Source organism: Bacillus rossius, chromosome 5, assembly GCF_032445375.1.
Source record: "Bacillus rossius redtenbacheri isolate Brsri chromosome 5, Brsri_v3, whole genome shotgun sequence".
NCBI lineage: Eukaryota > Metazoa > Arthropoda > Insecta > Phasmatodea > Bacillidae > Bacillus > Bacillus rossius.
In genome coordinates, this window is record NC_086333.1 from 16,015,318 (window position 1) to 16,037,696 (window position 22,379).

General features: G+C 44.7%; 1 protein-coding gene across 1 annotated transcript in view; it reads left to right on the plus strand.

The window, feature by feature from the left end:
• Positions 1-22,379, plus strand: part of LOC134531610 (H(+)/Cl(-) exchange transporter 7) — a 176,136-nt gene that overhangs the window by 52,427 nt on the left and 101,330 nt on the right. The window contains exon 7 of the mRNA XM_063367361.1: positions 6,284-6,415. Within this exon, the coding sequence (XP_063223431.1) occupies positions 6,284-6,415 (132 nt within the window). The remainder of the gene's footprint in view (positions 1-6,283; positions 6,416-22,379) is intronic.

A 22,379-nucleotide genomic window follows, 5' to 3' on the forward strand; every position in this document is an offset into this window, starting at 1 on the left:
TATTAAGTCTGATCAAATTTTCACGAAGCACAACTTTTACATTCAGTGGATCAAAAATTTATATTTTAAGCACTCTGGGCCCATAACCTGATAACTTTTCGTAATTAATCACAATTTTATTTGATACTTATACACATACATGTTCTTGTTATTTCCATAGACAAAACGATAACAGTTTCTTTCTATCAACACAAAATAAAAACCGTAAATTTATATAAACAAACATAAACGGGAAATCGTTACAATGGATGGTGCTAAATTTGAATTCATTTTAACAGTGAAATTTATTTTGCTTATAAGCAAATACAATACCAAAAGGTTTTATATTTAACATAATTTACAAATAAGTAGAGAATTTTCGATTCATTTTGAATCTCTTTACCAAGATTTATTGGAAAAATTATTGGATATAATAATGTGTAAGAAACAACAATGACTAGTTTTTATTAACATTGTCTTGTGCGACACCCACTTACGCAGATGCGCTGCCACCTCCCTCCTTACCCATGCTCTCCTCAGCTCTAACTGCATGTGCGCATGTGCGCATGTGTGCATGTGCTAGTTTGTCACCACAAGAGGCGTAAGTGGCGTAAGTGCCACATCACCTGTAATATTTTATTAATGTTACGACTGGGAAAACAGGTTCGATAAGGATAGCCCAACTATTAAATACAGTTTTAAATAACTGCTATTTACTCCATTAATTAAATTATAACATTTAAAATGTCTGTCCTCTAACTAATCACCCTTTCATTTAGTCCAGTATTTCCTCTCCCCGCTGGAGCTGAACTCGCCAGTGGCTCTCCCTACGGCTCGTCCCGACACACTGCCTCTCACTGCTCACTCGTCCGTCGCACACACACAGTCCCTTTGCTTGTCGTCCGTGTTCGCACACCGTGGGGTCAATTGCCCTCCTTACTTCCTTCCCACCAAGGCAATAGTTTCCCTCTTTGCTTGACTGCCTCGGAGACTGTTTTCCTCATTTTATACCCCTCAATGTCCCTTCTGGAATGGTCTCGCACCCCTTTGAAGTATCGCATCATCAAGGTCGACGTGACACCCAGAACAGTGGCATTCTAGTTATGCCACTCCACGTGGCGTGCTCCGCAGAATCCTTCAATGGGACGGAGGGTTCGATGTAAAAGTGCCAAGGAAGTGGGAAGGAGGGGGCTAATGGATTGCACCCCACTCTGTGACTAACGGGCCAGTTGGCTTGCCTTGCGGCCCCACCTGTAGTATGCTTGTAATACTATTTTATTAATTTTATTGTATGTTTACATTTACGCCCAAATATGTATGTTTCGAGGTATTATAATAAGGATGGAGCGGCACCATGCACAACATTTTTGGAACGTATCCTCATTCAAGTGATTTAGACTTGAACTCAAGTATTAAACAGGTTTATATATTTCTATAAATATTACTAATACTTGGTAAATACTTGTGATTTAGTGAAATGAGTTTGAATTTTTTTACTGTGTTACTATTAACCTCAAATAATTGTTTATGACCTAATAGCCTTTAGGAAGCTTCATGTAGCCATGACACGTTGACCCCAGCACAGTCTCTATTGACCACTGCCTGGAGCAGGAGCAACCATTGCACCTCGAGGACTTCAGTGTTTTTAATACTGATCCGTTAGCATCTACCGTGCTTATGATTATTTGTTTAACCTTTTTATTTTTTTGATGCCTACTCCAGGTGGTAGACTGCTTTAAGTCTAGCACGATTTAAGTCTAGTTATAGACGCTTTAAATGGAATAACGAATCTTTACTTCTAGACCTGGTCAGTTATGGTGGAATTATTGTTAATATCATTTCTCATGTGGAATACTGCGTAAACAAAAACCATCTTACCAGAAACTGTGAGTACTTAGTCTGCTGAACTGAGTGAGTACCTGTACAGGGACAAGGTTTGTGGGATGCCGGGAGAGCACGCTCAGAGCGGACCAGGTCTGGAAGGGTTGAGGGTCTAAATACAGGATTACCTTCTTAGTTTGTCGATGCCTTGGCAGTATCAGCCAAATCGCTGGGTAGCTGGCTGATGATGCTTGCAGTTGTTGTGATACGGTGCAGTTGGGAGGTATCGGCTGCTGCCTCTCAAAATATCCCTGCTACGTGGGATATGTGATTGGTGGGAGTTAGTGGAATGCAGAGAAATTTGCAGGGCTGTTGATCATAGAAACGGATTCTGCTGCGGGTGAATACAACAGTTGCTGTTGTAGTTGCTGAGGTGGCTGGTGGTCAGAATATTCCCTGGGCTGAAACTGCTCCCCATCGCTCCTGTACCCTTCCTTGGGTAACCGTTCTTCTTGATCTGCCTGTTGCAGTGTCTGGCGATGAAGCGAACGTTCTCGGCAAACCTCGTCACTATCCACACGTCTTCTCTTTCCCCACCAATGGTTGTTTTTGTTGTAGTAGTTGTGCTGATTGTTTCTGTGGCTCTTGTTCTGCCAAGACTTCAGTGACTTGAAGTGGCCCTGTTTACCTTTTGCTGACTGCCAACTAGTTTGAGGTACCTCGTGCATTCAGACATTTGAGAACGGTGAGATTCCAGAGATTTACTCTTTTTGTGGTCAAATTTTTCAGTGTGTAATCTGGCACGTAAATTCCCTTGTATTTTTACACTCCAAAATTGTTGTCTGAACGGGTGTTGAAATGTTTCGAATGAGGTAACAGTGGATTTTAGTACCGCCCACCAATAGTGTGCATGGTTTCTTGAGTGCAGTACCCATACACTTCAACTTTTCTTCCTCACTGTGTGAGAACATGGCAGTGTACTCTTCACATCTAATAAACCTCATGGGATTTTCATTTTCCCCGGCCAAGTACCTGAGCAAGGCCTCGGACCAAAGCCTAGCGAGGCGGTGCATCACTGCAAGGGGATCAAGCACCGTGGCGTGAGTTGTAGCAGCAGGAGGAAACTGAGAGCCCAGTTTTCAAATGTCTGTTAACTTTATGCACAGCATTTATTATACTCTGGTAAATATGTAGTTGGGCGGTATTTGCGAAAAAAAATGTTAAAAATCCGAAAATACTTATATTCTAGGCTCTTTAACTTTCTCTTTTCATTAAAAGCGGCGGAGGTAAGAAATTCCAAATACTTTAGGAGATATAGAATTTTTAAATTTCATCATATGTAGTTCAACGGTATTTGCAAAAAAAAAAAATGTTAAAAGTCCGAAAATACCTTTATTATATGCTCTTCAACTTCCTCTTTTCATTAAAAGCGGCGGAGATAAGAAATTCCAAATATTTGAGGAGATATTGAATTTTTAAATTTCATCACAATACCAGTGCATTCATGTGGCCATGACCATTGTTTCTTGTTTACGAGTATCTATTTTTTTATTGGATAATGATGTCACGTGATTGTTCGTGATAGGCCAGAATTCAAATGAACCAATACGTGATTATTTAGTTCATTTATTGTTTAAAACGGTGTTTAATTACCGCCTCCAACTTAGGTGAGTTTTTAACGTTTCTAATTTTAAAGTGTTATTTGTTATTGTTGCGCAAGTAATAAGTAACAAAAAAATTTTACGTGAGTTGTTACTGTTCATCCTTTGTCCCGGTTTGTTAGGTCAGGTCAGTTACATTATAAATACTTTAAAACTAAAGAACCATTGAAATTAATTCATATTATTTTTAATGTACGCTTAGTTTCAAAGTATTTATAATGTAACTGACCTGACCTAATCAACCATTTTCATTAATTAGGCATTCACAAACACATGGCAATAAAAAAAATTCCAGCGATCAAATGATTACACAGGTCTTGTATAGCAAAATAAGAACGGTGATATCTCCTAAAGTATTTGGAATTTCTTATCGCCGCCACTTTTAATGAAAATAGGAAGTTGAAGAGCATATAATATTTTCGAATTTTTAACATATTTTTTTTTGCAAATACAGCTCAACTACATATTTACCTATACTGTTATAGCTCAATTTTGAATAAGATCTCAGGGAAAACAAAATATATGATCAGTATTACAAGATGTCTACGCTCTGGACCACTAGTACTGGTATTAATGAAGTAAGTAGTATAGTTTTAAAATATGTAGAACTCTACTGTCACATACTATTTTGAATAGTCATAACCAATATGACAATTCCTGTATGCTATTTTAGTATTTATTAAATGTAGCTTCAGTGTGAATAAATATGTTTTGTTCATGACTCTAAAAGCACAAATTATCTCACCTTGAAGCTGTTGTATTGTCTATACCAGATTATCTATATATAGAATAAAATCTATTACTCTTGAATTATGAAAATTTTTTTTTTTTTTTAATATCACTGGATTCAACAACACACTATATCGTTCCTAATTTCCTCATTCCAAGGACAAAGTCCTATGCTATTTTTTTAACATTCTCCATAAAAAAAACTAAAAGCAAAGAGATAGTTAAAACCTGTTCATAAATATCTGGAATTAAACACCATTTAACATGCAAAAGCCAAAAACCTGTATCCTTACACTGGGGAGAGACATGGCCGCCGAGGTGATTCATCAGCACAATGGCACCGATCTAAAAGTACCATCAGGTGAACTTGAGTCATGCCGCTGATGTGCGTCGCTTGAACACAGATGGCCTTCGGCAGTTCAGAACCATTGCTGACAAGTGATAACTTAAATTTAAAATGCCTGATTATTTATAATACCTGAAAAGACATGAACACAATTATCTTAAAGCAAAAAGTTGGCAATATTTATTACTATTGACGTAAAAGAAAAAGCTTATCATATGAATTACTATTTATCACTGGCTCACTCACATACACACACAAGCATGTCACCAGCGGGGAGATTAAGTGCTAGGGGAATAGGGGTGAGGAGGGGTGGTGATGTATTGGGCTCTGTGGGGCGCAGAACCGGACGACGTCAAGCTTTGCTTGAAAAAAGTGAGTAAAACATATTTTATAAAAGAAAGTTAAAAAAGAAAACAATACCATGCATATTCCACAAAACTTTGTCTGAAATTTTAGTCAGTGTATTTCTTTGAACAGTCATGATGGTTTTTAAATGCATAATCACTGCGTAAGTGTAAAATAAGGCTTATTTTTATAATTTAAACGAAAACTTATGTTAATTTATTGAATAGTTGGAAGAAAATTAGAAAATATGCTCAGATAAGATGGTAGCACCAGCAGTTTTAAGATACTGGTTGTCTATGTAAGGGAAAATCCACAGGTAACCAACCCAGTTAGCCTGAAGGAGACGTGTCCACAATGAGAGTACTTAACGTTGGATCAGCTGTCACGGGAATACGCATTGGGCTCTGCATTACTGGCAGGTTACATGATCTCAGTGTATGTGATTTATTCTTGTGGGGGTTTCCTCAAAGACTCTGGGTTGCCTTCCCTTCCAACACCTGTGAGTGAACTGTGACACTGCTTGTAATAGCAGTGGCTGCAATAACACATAGAAGCTTCCAAGAGAGTAAAATGAGTTTGATTACCTTTTAGATGTATGCTGGGCATCCTGTTACCACATTTAACCACGTCATTCATTAATTAAAAAATAGGTATTCTTATACGTATATTAAAATTCACCCTAAAGTTCTATTTTATTTCGTATTAATGTTATAGCCTATTGAAATTGTATGAATTCTTTAGAAAAATCATGTATGTTCATTTTAATTTATATATATTTTTTTATTATTTTTAACAGCTGCTTTATTCTTCAAGGACAGAACGTTTTTTCCTGAAAATTGGATGATAATACTTTTATTTACTTGACTCACATGGTGATGTTTATATTTACAGAAAGCTGGTGGGAATTTTTTATATTTACATATGGTCAAAGGATATATAAATTTTAGAAAGTAATTTTTTGAGTAGAATTTTCAAAATGGTTCAGTAAACTGGGAGAAACTTTGTTTGCAGAGGTTAGCTATTATTTTTGAGTTATTGAGTCACCTAATTATAAGCGTGTGCTTAATGAAACCACAGGAGAATGTTTTTATAATTGTTGTAACTTAAATTCTGAGAAAGCTTAGTTCTCCAGTTTTTCTAAAGATCTCATTGAAATAAATTTTAAATAGGCTCTCTCTCTCTCTATATATATATATATACACACACACACACACACATATATATATATATATACACACACATATATATACATATACATATATATAGAATGGACTAATTGTAGCAGTCTTAAGCTGATTATGACAGCTTTAAGATGATGGAATTGTTTAAAATAAATTATGTTTACAGCTAGTTCGGGGTTCTTAATGCATGGACTAAATTCACATGAAAGTTTTTATGACAGGTGGTGTCCTGTTCAGTTTGGAAGAAGGCGCTAGCTTCTGGAATCAGAGCCTCACTTGGAGGATCTTCTTCTCTTCTATGATATCAGCGTTCACCTTGAACATAGTGCTGAGTGCTTACCACGGGCACCCAGGTGAGTAACGCAAGCACCATCAGCCATGTCTCTCCCGCATATCCTCCCACTCTCCATATCCTTGTGGTGAGTGCTTACACACTCCATCTCTCTGTGCTGACTGGATTGAAGCTATTGCATCTCTATTAACAAGTTCATGTTTTCTGCTTGGCTGGATAGAAGCATGTTGTTTGCATGTGTTTGTATAATGTGTCTGTGAAATGCAGTTTCTTGTTATTTACTCTTTCCTCCCCCACCTTTGCTCATGCATAATACATTTTCTGACATGCTGGTAATCTGACTTCAATTGTTCACCATTAGCCTTGAGGGTAGTGAGATCTAGGACAGTACGAAGGTTGAGAGAATATGTGTTAGGTAGCTGGCATAGGACTGACCAGTTATAAATTACGTTGGTGAAGAAAGCGGCCAAATCACGTTGGAGGTCGGAGGTTGGAGCATGTTATACAATTATTGTGGTTTCTCAACGAGTCACATGTCAGCTAGAGGATGTATTGGGCAGACACATTTGTGGTTTTGGAAAAGAAAATAGTGTTTTCTTCCTAGGGGGAGGCAAGCAATTGTCGACCAGCATGAGTAAAGGATGGTCGTGTCAGCACCTAATTCTTGGATATTTTTTTTGGTGATCTCTTTATTTATTATTTAATCAGTTTGAAGTGTGTGATAAGAAATTTTTTTAGTATTCCTAATTTTTTCAGTTTATTTTTTGGTTAAGGTAGTCTATAGATTGTTATTCTTTGGGCCTTAGAAATTCTTTTAACTTATTCTATTCCTCCATAGATTGTTGTACTATAACTTAAGTACAGAGGTCTTTCCTAAACTTTATTGTAATTTTATTATCATAATCTAAAAGAATTTCAACACATTCTTTGCATATCAGGATGCAGTGCCAGACAGATATATGTATCTCTATGATGTTTTCAGATGGCTTATTGACATATTAGTCATGAAAATTTGGTATTATGTTATAAGATAGTATGTATAACATGTTAATAGGCATCACTAAAGCTTGCTCCCAGTAATATGATAGGATCATTTTGATTGGCTAGTTTCAGTTGGTGCAAATTTCAAATGTATGAACAAATTAAATTATATATTTGGCTGCTATTGTTGTAACATCCGGTGAAATTAGGTCAAACATTTTGAAGGAAAGTTCTTCGTCACCATGACTTGGGCCATGCTGTGGTATTTTGTATTGGCCAGTATTAGTATTGCTTGTTGATATTAGAGACCAATTTAATAGTGAACTTATGTGAAGTTTAGAACTTGTGTATTGTAGCTTCTCTGAAGATAATAACTTTTGACAGTGTGTCTATCATAGTAGAGGTACTTCCTCTATTATATTCTCCAAGTATAAGGTATGAGTAATATAGCTGTCGAGCTTGCCTTAATGAATTGAAATTGTTTAATTACTCAAGCCACTTTAGATTTGTGGTGCTTGAACTGGAAATTTTTACTTGTTATATCATTAAGTGAAGTAAACTGTGATTTTGATAATATATTGAATATAATAACATCTTAGTGAATGAGAATTGTCACTTTTAAACACACTAAATTAACTATCACCTGCAACTGGGTAACAGAAAACCAGTGGTATCCCTGAGAGTATAATAGACTTTTATTTTATGTGTCATCCAATTGAGCATGCTGAGGACATAGAATGTTTTTCTTTTACTTCAAACCATTGTGTGTGTTACAGGAATTTTGATTGTTTTGCTCTTAACTGCATTGATTGTTTAATGTCTGAAAGAAAGGGAAATTTAAAGATATGGATAGTAAATACTGGTATACCGACCAGCATATTGTTTCCAATTGAGTTAAGGTAATGTGATTCTATTACTTATATGGTGGTATATGAATATTTACTGAATTTTTATTGATACAACAAAACAGCCTTGTGGATCGAGAAACTATATTCTTGCTACAGATATAAAACTAATATAGGATAGTAAAAGTTGACAGTCTACTAGGCAGTATTACACCCTCACTCTGTATAACTATTTGTATAATATACATAATCACATAATCACCTTTAATAACATAAAGTAGGTGGTAACCTCCTGTTCGCACGGCTGATATATATGAGAGAGCCACATGAGGTAAGAGTAAGAAAAATTAAATGAAGAGGTTACTTTTCATGAGCTGCTTCCAACAAAACTCATGATAAATTCCACCAACCATTTCTTTGTAAAGTCTCTTTTATGATTGAGCTTATTCGTATTGTGTAGGATGCAAACAAAAGCATACCAGACTAAAGTTATTCCTGCAAAAAGTTCCTACAGTACAGTGTCATCTGATACATAATTAACTGCCTGCCACTGAGACCCGTATGGCTTATTCAGTGAACAGGAATAATATGTCGATGCAACTAGAAAGTTAGACAAATGCCCAATTTCGCGTCATCGTCACTAGTTGATGCTAGCATGCCAAGAGCTCTTTCTTAATCTCTCTCTCTTTGTCCAAATAGCAATATTTTTATAAACATTAAAACAATGTCATTTAAACCTTTTTTAAAATCTAATGTTTTGTGGCTTCATGGTGAACAGCCAGTCAATATGTGTTATGTACTTAAAGATTAATCATGTTCACAAGAATCAATTTAACATATGTTATTTTATAGAAATGATTATATTTTACCTTAGTTTTCTTTAATATATAATAATTCTTAGTTCATTAAAATCTAAATGCACTATGTGCCACAGTAATGTTTTCTTTATACCATATCTTATTAACAAAAACACTTAATCAACAAAGAAATGTTCAAAATAATAATTTTTGTGACTGCAAATTATTTCACTAAAACACATTGTTCTCTTAGTCGTACTTATGCACGTACTCTGCGGTAAAAATCCTTGCTTTCCTCATTGACATACCTAGTCAGTTATAGTCAGCAAATTCTATTTTTTTGGTATCAGATAGTGGCATACTCTCTGATAAGCCTTCCAGCTTTGTGAATACAATGTTGACAACTACTATGACACCTCTGTTCCAAACATGGCATATTTCCCAGGCTTGACTGTCACCGAAGTTTGTTTTTTACTGTACAAACTCAGGATTGTCTTTCGTTATAGCCAAGCTGCAGTGGATATCTTTATTTTTAAGTGTTTATGGTTTGTTTAGCAGTTTTTTCAAAAATCCAGTAACTTTTCTTTGATATCCTGCACATGGAATGGTCTAGACTCTAGTTGGTCGTGCAGTATTTATGTCCACTACATCCCTCAATGTCTCAACCTTTGAACAGTTCCATTGTTTTTATATAAGTCCACAATCCCTGTCTGAATGAGAAAAACTGTGCCCTCCATAAGGAATTTGTGATATATGACACACTTTTTTTATAAGGAGTTTTGCATATCTTTTCCCCATGCCTGTAAAAAAGGAGGGTAAGACGTGGCACTAATATTTTAAATGCCCATGGCAAAGAAAACAACAGCCAACTACCCTTCCACCGGCCCATGCAGGTCATTCACTGACTTGCCGGACGGTGACGGTACACTAGCCATTCCATTCCAAACAGTTATTTAGTCGACTGATAGTCCTTATTTGTGCGGGCTCTGTACGTTTGCAGTGTTCTTACCCCACATAAACAGACAAAGTTTTTATAGTGTTTTGTATTCAGTGAATTCTTATTATGTACACGTTTAATTCTAGGTAGCTTATTGCTTCCAGATTTAGAGTTAAATTATAAGTTGTGCAATAATGTCAGCAACAGACTGACCCTGCTGCCTAGAAGAGTGCATGTTTTGTTATTTGTTACTCTGGGTGTGAAATTGGATGTGGTACAGCGTTTGCATGTGAAAATAATAATTTGGCCTCTAGATACAGGAAGAAGAAAGGTTTGCTGTGAGTTTTTTCCTCTTCATATTCTAACTGCCCTCCATGAAAGGCATTGAGGGGAAACTGCGACTTGTATGTTTACTCTCACTTCCTCGTGTTCTTGTTGCTCTTGACAAGGTCACCGGACTGATTTGTTTACACCCTTCATGCTTGCTTTATCCAGAAAAGGTTTCTATTTTTTGGCTGTTCTGCACCACGTCATTCCGCCACGCCATCCGACAAGTCACAAGCTGGTAATAAAGTTTTTACATAGTGTGCCGCCAAATTGGTGATTCTTTCAGCACAGCTTAGCATTTTTATCCAGTCAAACATTTTGATGAGTATTATGGGGCTCACATTAAAAAACAATATATGATTATCAAATCTAATGGCGTTCTTACAACTTATGTTTTTGGCAGTTCCTCCAACTGTTGCAAGTGCTTCATCGCTGAGCGTCTGGATGCACCACACCTTCGCACACTGTGTTAGCAGTGTACCAGATTTCCCCCGCCTGCCCGCATGTAATGTCCCAAACACCCCATGCAGGTACTGCATCTTTTGTCACATCAATTGTTTATGTCAGACACACACACACACAACTTTTTGTAAAATTTTTAGTTTCTTTAAGTTAGTGGGTAATTAATTTTCCACATCAGAGTCTTGGTCACTAACCGTGCTGATGAGCGGCCACCTTGTTTCTTTTCCCCATGGGTCCTTCTCATGCTGCCTTGGCAGGGCCATCTAGTTTCTCCCATCTTTGCGCACATATAGGCTTGTAATTCTTCACGCCTCCAGCATCACCAACAAGTTCTCAACTCTGTGTCTCTTGTTCCCGTCAGCTCGCCCGAAGCACGGCACGGTTAGTCATCCACTCGTATACCTTTCCTGCCCGCTAGAGCAAGTAAGTAAGGTTTAGCGTGTCGCATAAGCCCGCACCATGCCAGGAGTTTCTCCATGCCCCTTCCCTCTAAGAACACGGTTCTGTGCTACGGTCAAGTCCTGTCCTTGGGATGTCCTAAAGCCCATGACATTGCCTCTGTGTGTCATCTGTAGAACTCATTGGGGACTAAACTTTGCCTTCCCCTCTTGTAGTCCTTGACTTGGCCACTGGTGAGCACCACCTCTCGAGCTCCCACATTTCCTCTTCAGGCCATCGCATGGATGCCCTAGATCGCCTCCTATGCATAACGCTGTGCTCAGACTGACATCTTCCAGCGCTCTTGCCAACCAAAATAGCTTCTTTAGTTACTCAGTGTTCCCACTCCGACCGCCACCTTTCAGTCCTGGGATGCTGACTACCTCTGTTTCCCACCCCTAATCCCCGTTCTCACCTTTTTTCTTCTGCCCCCTCATGTGCATCTTTAACTACACTGGTCTCTACCCTCCCTGGGTGCAGTGTCTGAAGTACTTCATCCTGAACTGCTCCATACTACTGATCTACATCATCTAATTTGTGTGTGCAGCTGCAGAGAATAATTCATCATGTAATTCTTATAATCTAGGGATTTAATCCCTCACCAGCTTTCTATTGTAATCATGTAGTCTTTTCTAATTTTTTTTCCTGGTTTCGCACCTGCCATATTCTCCAGAATTTGTTTTTTTTAGTCACTATGGATTAACTTTTGGAAACACCTATGTATGCATTGGTTTCCCAGTTTGGGGGGACCAATTCAGCTTTAGGACTTCGGGTCATACTTCAGTCTCCTGATCTGACACTCTGTTGTCGCTTTCTTGTTGCCAGGTTCTTGGGAGGTGCGAGACCAATTGAAGCAGATGCTTATCAGTGACCTCCACTGATTAGCACCCTCTCCCCCACCACACGTCTAGCAGCGAATGTGAACTATTATGGTTTTATGGTTTTACACCTAATTTGGGACAATGAAATTTAAGCATAAATAAAGACATCTGAAAATCTTAATGGCTTGAAGGCATGTGACTTTTGGTTAAGTTAACAGAACCTACTAAGCTAAAGGAAATTAATTATTATATTAACTCTAATGTAATCCGTAAACGTAAACTCCTAACTAAGAAATCATGCTAACTGGTCAGTTTTTCTTTTACACTTTACTGGGAGAACCAGACTCCATTTATTTTTACTGCTCTTCTATTTGTTAACCAGCCAACCAAAAAGGCCTAGTTATCATTAAAAGGGCAACAAACCAGTATTATTCCTGAGCTTTCATATTTTATGAGACATATGGTTATTGTGATAACTATGATGTAGTTAGCCAAAACTAGGTAAGGCACTATTTGAATAGCATACAGTATTCATAAGATTTTCTACCATTCATTACGTAATGTTTTGCATTAATTAAATGTAAAATACATAATCAGATTTGTATTATGTATCAATAAATAGTTAGATAATAAATGCAGGCATTTTTTAAGGTCAAGAACAATTTCCTTATGTGGAAGAACATGATTTAACTTGACGTCAGCCGGGGCTACGCCCCATGAGCCTAGTCAGTCTCCGTTTCCTCAACATCCCCCTTCCCTTCCCTGGCATTTGTACCGACATGTACGTAGTCGTGCGTTTGAATTGCGCGCCACGAACTACCACAAGAGGGCGCTTAGAAGCAGTGCGGCGACCCCTAAAATTGCTACATTTAATATTAATTGTAAACCTTTTTGTTTGTTTTCATTCGCCTTTGCCCCAGTGCTGTGCAATCTATTTGTGTTTCTTTAATTTAAATATATTACTTGAAATAACCACAGACGTTGCCCGGGCGGACCCGAACAGGCACGGACTTGGACGAGGGTAGGAATGTTTTTATATAAATTATCATTAAATAAGTAAATATTAACAAACTTTAAACTGTCAGTAATTTTTATATATTTTTTAATGTTGATCTGTAAATTGCTTAACTTTCGCCGGGGCACGGAATCGTAGGATATAGTAACGGTAATTGTGTTGGCGCGAAGGGCGCCATGTTGCCACCTGCGAGCGATGAGCTCAGCCCAGTCCATCTTCATCACTGACCGAGAGCAGACGCGCCAGCACCCCGGGGACCTCAACCTTTGTTCATCACTGACCAAGTAATTTCTGTATCGTTAATTGTTTCTAAATCGCTTTCGTTCGTCATCCTCGGGGCAGCTCTCGGTCAGCGGACTGTTTAATTAATTAATTATCTCAGTCGAGTTTTTACCACCGTGTCATAAGTAGACTTTGTAGCATGGCCACGTGTGTGGACCATGCCTTCACCTAAGCCGATTCGTGCCTCAGGCTTTTTTAACTGTGTAACGTGTAACGGATGTGGAGCTAACGTGTTCGTGAGATTAAATCTGGGAATTAAATATAAACTGAGTGTTTTTACTTAACCACGTGGTGAGTGAGTCTAGGAGTGTGGCGTGCCCGACGCCTAGAGCGGGCCAGGTCTGGGTAGCTAGGGTAGAAAGGGCTGGTAACTCGTCCCCACTTGGGCTACGTCACGCCCTGAGCGAGAGACTCCGCCGGGTCCACGTGCCCTTCCACGTGGTGGCGCCCATATTTAACGTCTTAATATAGCCGGGAACGTGCGAGCAGCCCTCAATTGGCGCCCAAGAGCGTGGGGCGAGTTACATCTTCCGCGAAAACCAGACCTGTACGAGCGTGTGAGATAGGCGGTTGTTACGCGGAGCGCGCGGAACTAAAGTTCGCGCCGGAACTATTGTTCGCGCGGAGCGCATAGCGGGACTCTGGCGCGCCGGCCACGTGACCAGCCGGGCGCGCGCTTCCAGGAATTCGCTGCGAGCAGCCAGGTGGCCGCATTCCTCGCGACAGCAGCGGCCGGGCGCAGTGAGTGTGTGTGTGTACCGCCATCCGCGTCGCGTCGCGTAGCGAAGGGAAGAGAGGCAATCGACCGGCCTCACCACCACACGACCATGTCGGACAATCACGGACTTGACAAAAACCCGGGCGCGATTAAGGCAAGTGAGTTGTTTAAAACGAATAGCTTATATTGTGTTATGTGCGCGCGACCGCGCCAGGTGAGCGGGACGGCAGTTTCTTCGTGGACGGACACGTGCGTGTGCGTAGGACAGTATGAAGTGCAGCCGAATCACGAGCAGGCAGAACGGGCGGATCAGTTTGAGGCGGGACACGGGAAGTGCACGGATGCGGAGTGTGAGGGCAAGACGCGGGAGGGAGGCTGGTGCCGGAACTGTCGCGCGTTCAAGCACACGGCGTGTTTCGCGAAGTCCGAGTCCTTTCAAGACGGGTGGTACACGTGCCAGTGGTGCCACCACGTGAGACGAGCGGGCCCGTCAGGCCGCAGCCCGGTGAGAGACGCCGCCGACACACCACGGGGCAGGGTACCTCTCATAGGACACGTAGAACTACCGGAATTCGCGGGCAGAACCAGCGACGATCCGCGGAGATTTATACACACGTGTCGGGAACGCCTGAATCGCTACGGAGTGCCGGAGTGCGAGTGGGCGAACAGGGTGAGCAACGCGCTCAAAGGCGACGCCAAGACGTGGTGGCAGATCGTCCAGGAGTATGACATGCCGTGGACCGAGTTTGCGAGATTGTTCGAGGCCAGATTCGCGGACGTGAAGCCGGAGATGAGAGTGCGGACGGAGCTGTATTGTCTCGAGCAAGGCGCGACAGAGGCGGCGGAGGCGTTTATCATGAAAAAAATACGTCTGTACAAGCGGCTGTTTCCCGGAGAAGAACCTGCCGGAGTGCTGGAGCGGGTAGTTGAGCTGATGCGCCCGGAATTTCGCCCGTATTTACGCCCGATGACGCGGCGTCCGGCAGAGGAGTTCGTCCAACAGGCGCGCGTCTTAGAGCAGGACCTACGAGCGGTCAGGCCGACCAGGATCCACGCCCCCCCGAGCACCAAGCAGGAAGACACGACGCCTGTCGACACCAAGGCGCTGGTGCCCTACACGGCGCCCGCCCGAGAACAAGCTAGGCGCGACGAACCCGGGCCGAGCGGCCACGCACAGCTGACATGGCGGAGACGGACTACCGGCGGCAGCCCACCACCTCAGTGTCACACGTGCCCACCAGGCACGTTCCATTGGCACGAGAACTGCCCGGTGAGGAACAAGTTCCGGCCTGACTTCGCGGCGCAGCAGCCGTCGGGAAACGGACGGCAGGGGGCGGCGCGCTAAGACAGCCCACCTCCCCCGCCTCACCTAGCAACAACAGACCAACGGCGGCGGGGCCCCTCCTGGGTCACGTGGGTGCGGCGGAGGCCGACCTGTTGCGCATCCCGGTGGTTATCAACGGGCGCGCAGTCCACGCACTTGTTGACACCGCCGCCAGCCACAACTGTGTGGCGGCACGCGTGATTGGCCGTGACAACTTCGAGCACCACACGGGCCAACTCCAGCTGGCTACCACGGGGGACGCCTGCTACACCCAGGGCGTCGCGACGCTGGAGGTGGACGTGCGGGACCATCGGTCCGTCACGACGGCGCTGGTGGTGGAGCAGTTACGTGATGACGTCATTCTGGGGCTACCCTGGCTCTACGAGCAGCACGCAGCCATCGACATCCGGGCCGGCTGCGTCCATGTCGGCACCCAGGGGCGGCGGACCATCCACGGGCTGGGTAAGCCTACTCCGCCAGCAGTAAACCAGGTCAGTCTCGACGAGTTCCAACACGGGGTTCCCCCCGAGTTCCGTGCTACCATTCAGCAGGTCCTCGACCACCAGTGTAATGTGTTTGCGTCCGCGGACCCGCTAAAACGTACCACCATAGCTGAGCATGCCATCCCGACCCATCCTCACGAGCCAATGTTTATCCCACCCGGTAGCTACGGCCACGTTGGTAAACAGACCATCCTAGACCAGGTTCAAGACATGTTGCATGACGGGATAATTGAGCCTAGCGAAAGTCCGTATAATTTCCAGGTCGTGTTGGCAGAAAAAAAAGACGGGAAACTACGCTTCTGCGTCAATTTCAAACCTATCAATAGAGTGACAATTAATGCCCCACCCCCCCTGCTGAACATAGCCGACACGCTTTCAGGCCTGGGTAACGCCAAGATATTTTCTTCCCTCGACCTAAAATCTGGGTATTGGCAGGTGCCGATTCGTCCGACGGACCGACACAAGACGGCGTTCACAGCCCCGGACGGGCGGAGATTTCAGTTTTGCGCGATGCCATTCGGCCTACAGGACGCCCCCGCTACCTTCCAAGGGATGATGACACGGGTCTTAGACAACTACTCGGGCAAGTTTGCGGCCGCGTACCTGTACGACATAATTGTTTGGTCTCAGACGTGGGAAGAACATGCGCATCACTTAGCCTTAGTCCTGGAGCGCCTGGCGAGCCATGGCCTTACATGCAATCGCGAAAAATGCCACCTGGGGACCACAGAACTAGATTTCCTGGGCTTAGTGGTTAACGCGGACGGAAACCGACCCACGGAAAAACAACTGAATGTAATTATCAACAAAGAGCCCCCACGCACGCGCAAGCAACTGCAAAAGTTTCTGGGGCTAGCTAACTGGCTGCGAGCCTTCGTTCCAGAGTTCTCGGTAGTAGCGGCGCCGATGACCGAACAGCTGTCACCCAAACGTCCGTTCAGGTGGACCGCGGAAGCTCAAAACGCTTTTGACGAATTAAAACGCAGATTCCAACAGTGCCACTTACTCGCGCGGCTGGACCCAGACAGACCCCTGATCGTACAAACAGACGCGAGCGAGAAGGGCATCGGGGCCATCCTGTTACAACTCGGCGACAACGGCGAGCCTCGGGTGATTGAATATGCAAGCGCCAAGTTCGGCGACGTCGAGCAGCGGTATAGTGTGAACGAGCGGGAGTGTTTAGGCGTAGTTTGGGCCCTCAGACGTTACCGCCCGCACCTGGAGGGGCAGAAGTTCGTGCTGAGAACTGACAGCCAATGTCTCAAATGGCTGGCCACGATGCAGGGGCGACGTTCGAAGCTGACGCGTTGGGCCATGCTTCTACAGGCCTTAGATTTCGAAGTCGAGCATGTACCGGGAAAACAAAACGAACTAGCGGACGAGCTGTCGCGAAATCCGGACGTCACCGTCACAGCCTGTGACGACGCTGAGTGGGAGGAGCTTTTGCCACCGTCCAGCGGGCGCGTACCCAGGACCCCGCGCACCCCGACAACCCAAGCCGCATTGTGTGCCCTAAACCTTAACGTCACACCGACATTACCGCCAGGCGCGGAGCTTGATGACTTAGACGCCTACGTGCGAGCGGCCCAACTCACGGACACAGACACACAGGAGATTGTGCGCCGTTGCGGGAGCGGAGAGTGTGAAGGCTACCGTGTATTGGACGGGACACTGCAGGCGCGGCCTAAGGGGACAGATGGCCAATGGCGGACGTTCGCGCCGGCCGCCACCCGCCGGGAGGTGTTTGACATGTACCACGTGAACAGGCTAGCCGGACACCCCGGCGCAGACCAGACGCGACACGATCTTCGGGAACAGTTCTACTGGCCAGGGGTAAACAAGTTTGTACGGGATTGCGTGAGGAGATGTAAACATTGCCAGAGGCACAAGGCGCGCCGCACCGACGGGACAGCCCAGCAGGTACCCAGGCAGCCCACAGAGCCATTCCATACAGTCGCCCTTGACCTAATGGGACCATATCCCCGCACGCCCCGAGGGAAAAGATTTTTGTTGGTGGTGACAGACTGCTACACGCGTTGGGTGGAGGCCTACCCTCTTGCAAACATCCGCGCGGGCACCATTGCACGCAGTCTGGAAACGGAGTTTTTTCCTAGGTGGGGTCCTGTTGTCGGACAATGCCACCCAATTTGTCGGGCGCCGGTGGGCGCAGCTGGGGAGAAAATGGCGAGTAATCCTACACACCACCCCCGTGTACCACCCCCGCGCGAACCCCACGGAACGACGCAACCAAGAGGTGAAGGTTCAACTGCGGTTGAGGCTCGCGGACGACCACGCCCAATGGGACACGCACATCCCGGACATTCTGTACTGCATCCGGCGACGGGTGAACGCGGCAACCGGCGAAACACCAGCCACCATTATCCAGGGTCGGAACCTCACCCTCCCCGGGGAGTACCACGTGCGGCAACAACAAACGGACCCGGACGTAGAGAGCCCCGAAGGACGCCTGAGGCGGTTGGCCGAGACGCACGATAGGGCGCGACGTAACCAGGTAGCTTACCAAGCGCAACGCACACCCGAGACGACCCGCCCGCCCCCTGAACTGAAACCAGGCCAGCTGGTTTACGCGAGGCTCCACCCACTCTCCTCCGGCCGACGCAACTTCTGCGCCGGCCTGGCGCCAAAGTGGTTTGGCCCTGTGGCGGTGGTCAAGGCGGGGCCCACGGCGGTCGTGATAAAGTTACCCTCAGGCCGGGCCGCGAAATATCACCGGGACGATGTGCGCTTGGCACAGGAAGAGACGGAGACGGGGCAGGAGGAGACGGAAACGAGACGTGACGGAGCAAGGACGCGGCAGGAAGAGACGGAGGCGGCGGACGGGGCGGAGACGGGGCAGGAAGAGACGGAGGCGGCGGAAGAGACGGAGACGGGGCAGGAAGAGACGGAAACGAGACGTGACGGAACAGGGACGCGGCAGGAAGAGACGGAGGCGGCGGACGGGGCGGAGACGGAACAGGAAGATGCGGAGACGGCGGACGAGACAGAAGGGGGGGCGGCCGCACAGCTGGTCACGTCCACCCCAACGGACGGGGGCGGGTTCAGGGGCTTCCCGGACCTGGAGGCGGGACAGGCGACACCCCTCGCAGGCACAGATGTCCGGCCGAGGCGGCTGTTCGAAGACTCGGGGAGCGGCGTCTCGCCTTTCAGGGGATTTCTCAGGGACACGCCCGGAGTGACGGAGAGCCAGTCGACGTCCCAACCACTTATAAGGTGGCCGGAGGAAGTAGAGAGTAGGCCGGGCTCACCGGACGAGCCATTGTGGCCTCTGCATTACTCGTTGTCAGACTCCACGTTCCAGGTGACAATATCCGAGCCGCAGGAAGACGAAGCACCGCGGGAAGAGAGGGGAGACCTTGCGTCACAGGTCCCAGTTCCGGCACCGCGATACACGCTACGACCCCGAGGGATCGCGAGGAAGCCCAGCTGCTGTTGACAAGGGGGCGACCACGCCCACAAGCGACCTAGCGGAAACGTCGCCATGACCGGCTATTCGAGGGGGGGGCAATTGACGTCAGCCGGGGCTACGCCCCATGAGCCTAGTCAGTCTCCATTTCCTCAACATCCCCCTTCCCTTCCCTGGCATTTGTACCGACATGTACGTAGTCGTGCGTTTGAATTGCGCGCCACGAACTACCACAAGAGGGCGCTTAGAAGCAGTGCGGCGACCCCTAAAATTGCTACATTTAATATTAATTGTAAACCTTTTTGTTTGTTTTCATTCGCCTTTGCCCCAGTGCTGTGCAATCTATTTGTGTTTCTTTAATTTAAATATGTTACTTGAAATAACCACAGACGTTGCCCGGGCGGACCCGAACAGGCACGGACTTGGACGAGGGTAGGAATGTTTTTATATAAATTATCATTAAATAAGTAAATATTAACAAACTTTAAACTGTCAGTAATTTTTATATATTTTTTAATGTTGATCTGTAAATTGCTTAACTTTCGCCGGGGCACGGAATCGTAGGATATAGTAACGGTAATTGTGTTGGCGCGAAGGGCGCCATGTTGCCACCTGCGAGCGATGAGCTCAGCCCAGTCCATCTTCATCACTGACCGAGAGCAGACGCGCCAGCACCCCGGGGACCTCAACCTTTGTTCATCACTGACCAAGTAATTTCTGTATCGTTAATTGTTTCTAAATCGCTTTCGTTCGTCATCCTCGGGGCAGCTCTCGGTCAGCGGACTGCTTAATTAATTAATTATCTCAGTCGAGTTTTTACCACCGTGTCATAAGTAGACTTTGTAGCATGGCCACGTGTGTGGACCATGCCTTCACCTAAGCCGATTCGTGCCTCAGGCTTTTTTAACTGTGTAACGTGTAACGGATGTGGAGCTAACGTGTTCGTGAGATTAAATCTGGGAATTAAATATAAACTGAGTGTTTTTACTTAACCACGTGGTGAGTGAGTCTAGGAGTGTGGCGTGCCCGACGCCTAGAGCGGGCCAGGTCTGGATAGGTAGGGTAGAAAGGGCTGGTAACTCGTCCCCACTTGGGCTACGTCACGCCCTGAGCGAGAGACTCCGCCGGGTCCACGTGCCCTTCCACGTGGTGGCGCCCATATTTAACGTCTTAATATAGCCGGGAACGTGCGAGCAGCCCTCAAACTAACAGACTTTTGCTTAAAAAACAATTTCTGAGAATGTAACCTGCCTATTAATTGAGAATTTACTGTGTATTGTCACTTTAAAAATTCTAACCTTGTGTGGTTAGAGTATGAACTAACCTTAAGAGCTTTATAGACCTAGTGCTGCCAGGTACTACAAATTTCCCATGCTTATTACTGATAAAATTATCCAGTTATAGAATAACGTAGTGAATTTATTTATTACTTAAATAGAAAAACATAATGACATTGTTCAAACATTGTGTATCAGCATTCTGCACAATAAATTTTTCTCATGTAATCCATGTACAGAGAAGGTTAATATTTAAGAAAGTACTAAATATAAATATAAATTTTATAATGTTGGCTATTTAAATATTTTAATCTTTGCAAACTTTTGTAAATTTTGAATTACTTAAGTTGAGTGATTAATTTGTATTTGTATAGGAGTTAGTGGTAACTATTTTGTGGAGCCTGTATTTGATTTAATATTTATGTGCTTTTTTTTTGTTTTATTGTATTGTTACGACAGGGAAAAAATGGGTTCCTAAGAATAGCCCAATTAATTTTATACAGTTCTATTTGCTACTAATATTTACATTACCAATTTAATCACCACAATTAATGTCTGTTTACAAATGACTAAATATCTAATAAGTCTACAGTTCATACTGAAGCTAGGCTCAACGGTGGTTCACCCCTTACCTCGCACCTGTCCACACACACAGTCTCGCCCCACTCAGTCGCACATGCACAGTCATGTCGCTCTGTGTCGCACCGTTCACCGGACATGCACTTCACTCTTCGCACCTGTTGGAACTCTCACAATGGCCAGCATCGCCGCTTTTATTCAGTTGGCTGTCTTTCTGGAACGGACTGGAGTGGCTGTGACATCGCGTCATCCTTGGTCGACGCGACGCTAGAAGCATCTAGAAATGCTTCGGAGCCATGCCACTCCATGTGGTGGCCTCTGAAAGCCCGCAGAATTCCCTGGTCCTAAGGGATAGATGACAGTGCCGAGAAAGGAGCCAGTGGGGGCAGAGGGAAGGCAAGGTCAGGCCGCTATAATCCCCAAAAGGTATGTGCGCATGACTGGCCGTGCGGGCCTACCAGGCCACTTGGTACCTGGCGTACGTCTTGCACCCTTTCTCCCACGTTCATAATGTGGTTACTGATGGGCGTGTTTGAAAGTTGACAGCACTGTAGACCTGACATTTTATTAAATCTGTTGCTTTATTGAAGAATGTGATATAGTCTGGGGATTTGCTTTCAAATGTTAAATGATTAATAGGCACCACCGTTTGTAAGGGGCATGGATCCGGCAGAGACTAACCTTTGGACACGATGTGGCCCATGTGGGAGCGTGACTCTTACCCTCTTATAGCAGTTACCACTGATACCTGCCCCTGGCCCGTTCTCAGCATCAGGCACACTAGAAGAAGTTAATGAAGTGGCCTCTTATTGGCGTTCCACACGTCGGTCTACAGTAACTCATGCACACGTGGACGATCGCAGAGAAACACTAGATTTGAGATTTAAATACCTGCCATTGTGCCACATGCTGATCATACACATGATTAACAAAAAGGTTATAGCTGCAAAACCACCTAACGACACGACTGGTTTACATGATGTCCAGAGCCACCTCGTGTTTGGATTCAAGATTTGCTTTGGTGACAGAACTCGGCTAGCGGATTAATATTTAAATAAGTTTGCAGTTGGGCCCACGAGGATGAAAGAAAATGATTTGAATTAATTAAAGAAGCCAGGATGAAGGTCAGTTGTGATACAAAGGTAAAGTCCTCGGAGTGCTGAAGGCATCTAACCTCGGGTGTGATGTGAAGCGACTGGGGGAGCGATGGCCGCCAAGGCCCCTGAACAGCATGACTGATGCCCAGTTGAAATGGCAGTTAGGTCATTCAAATATTTGCCTTAAACATATTAATA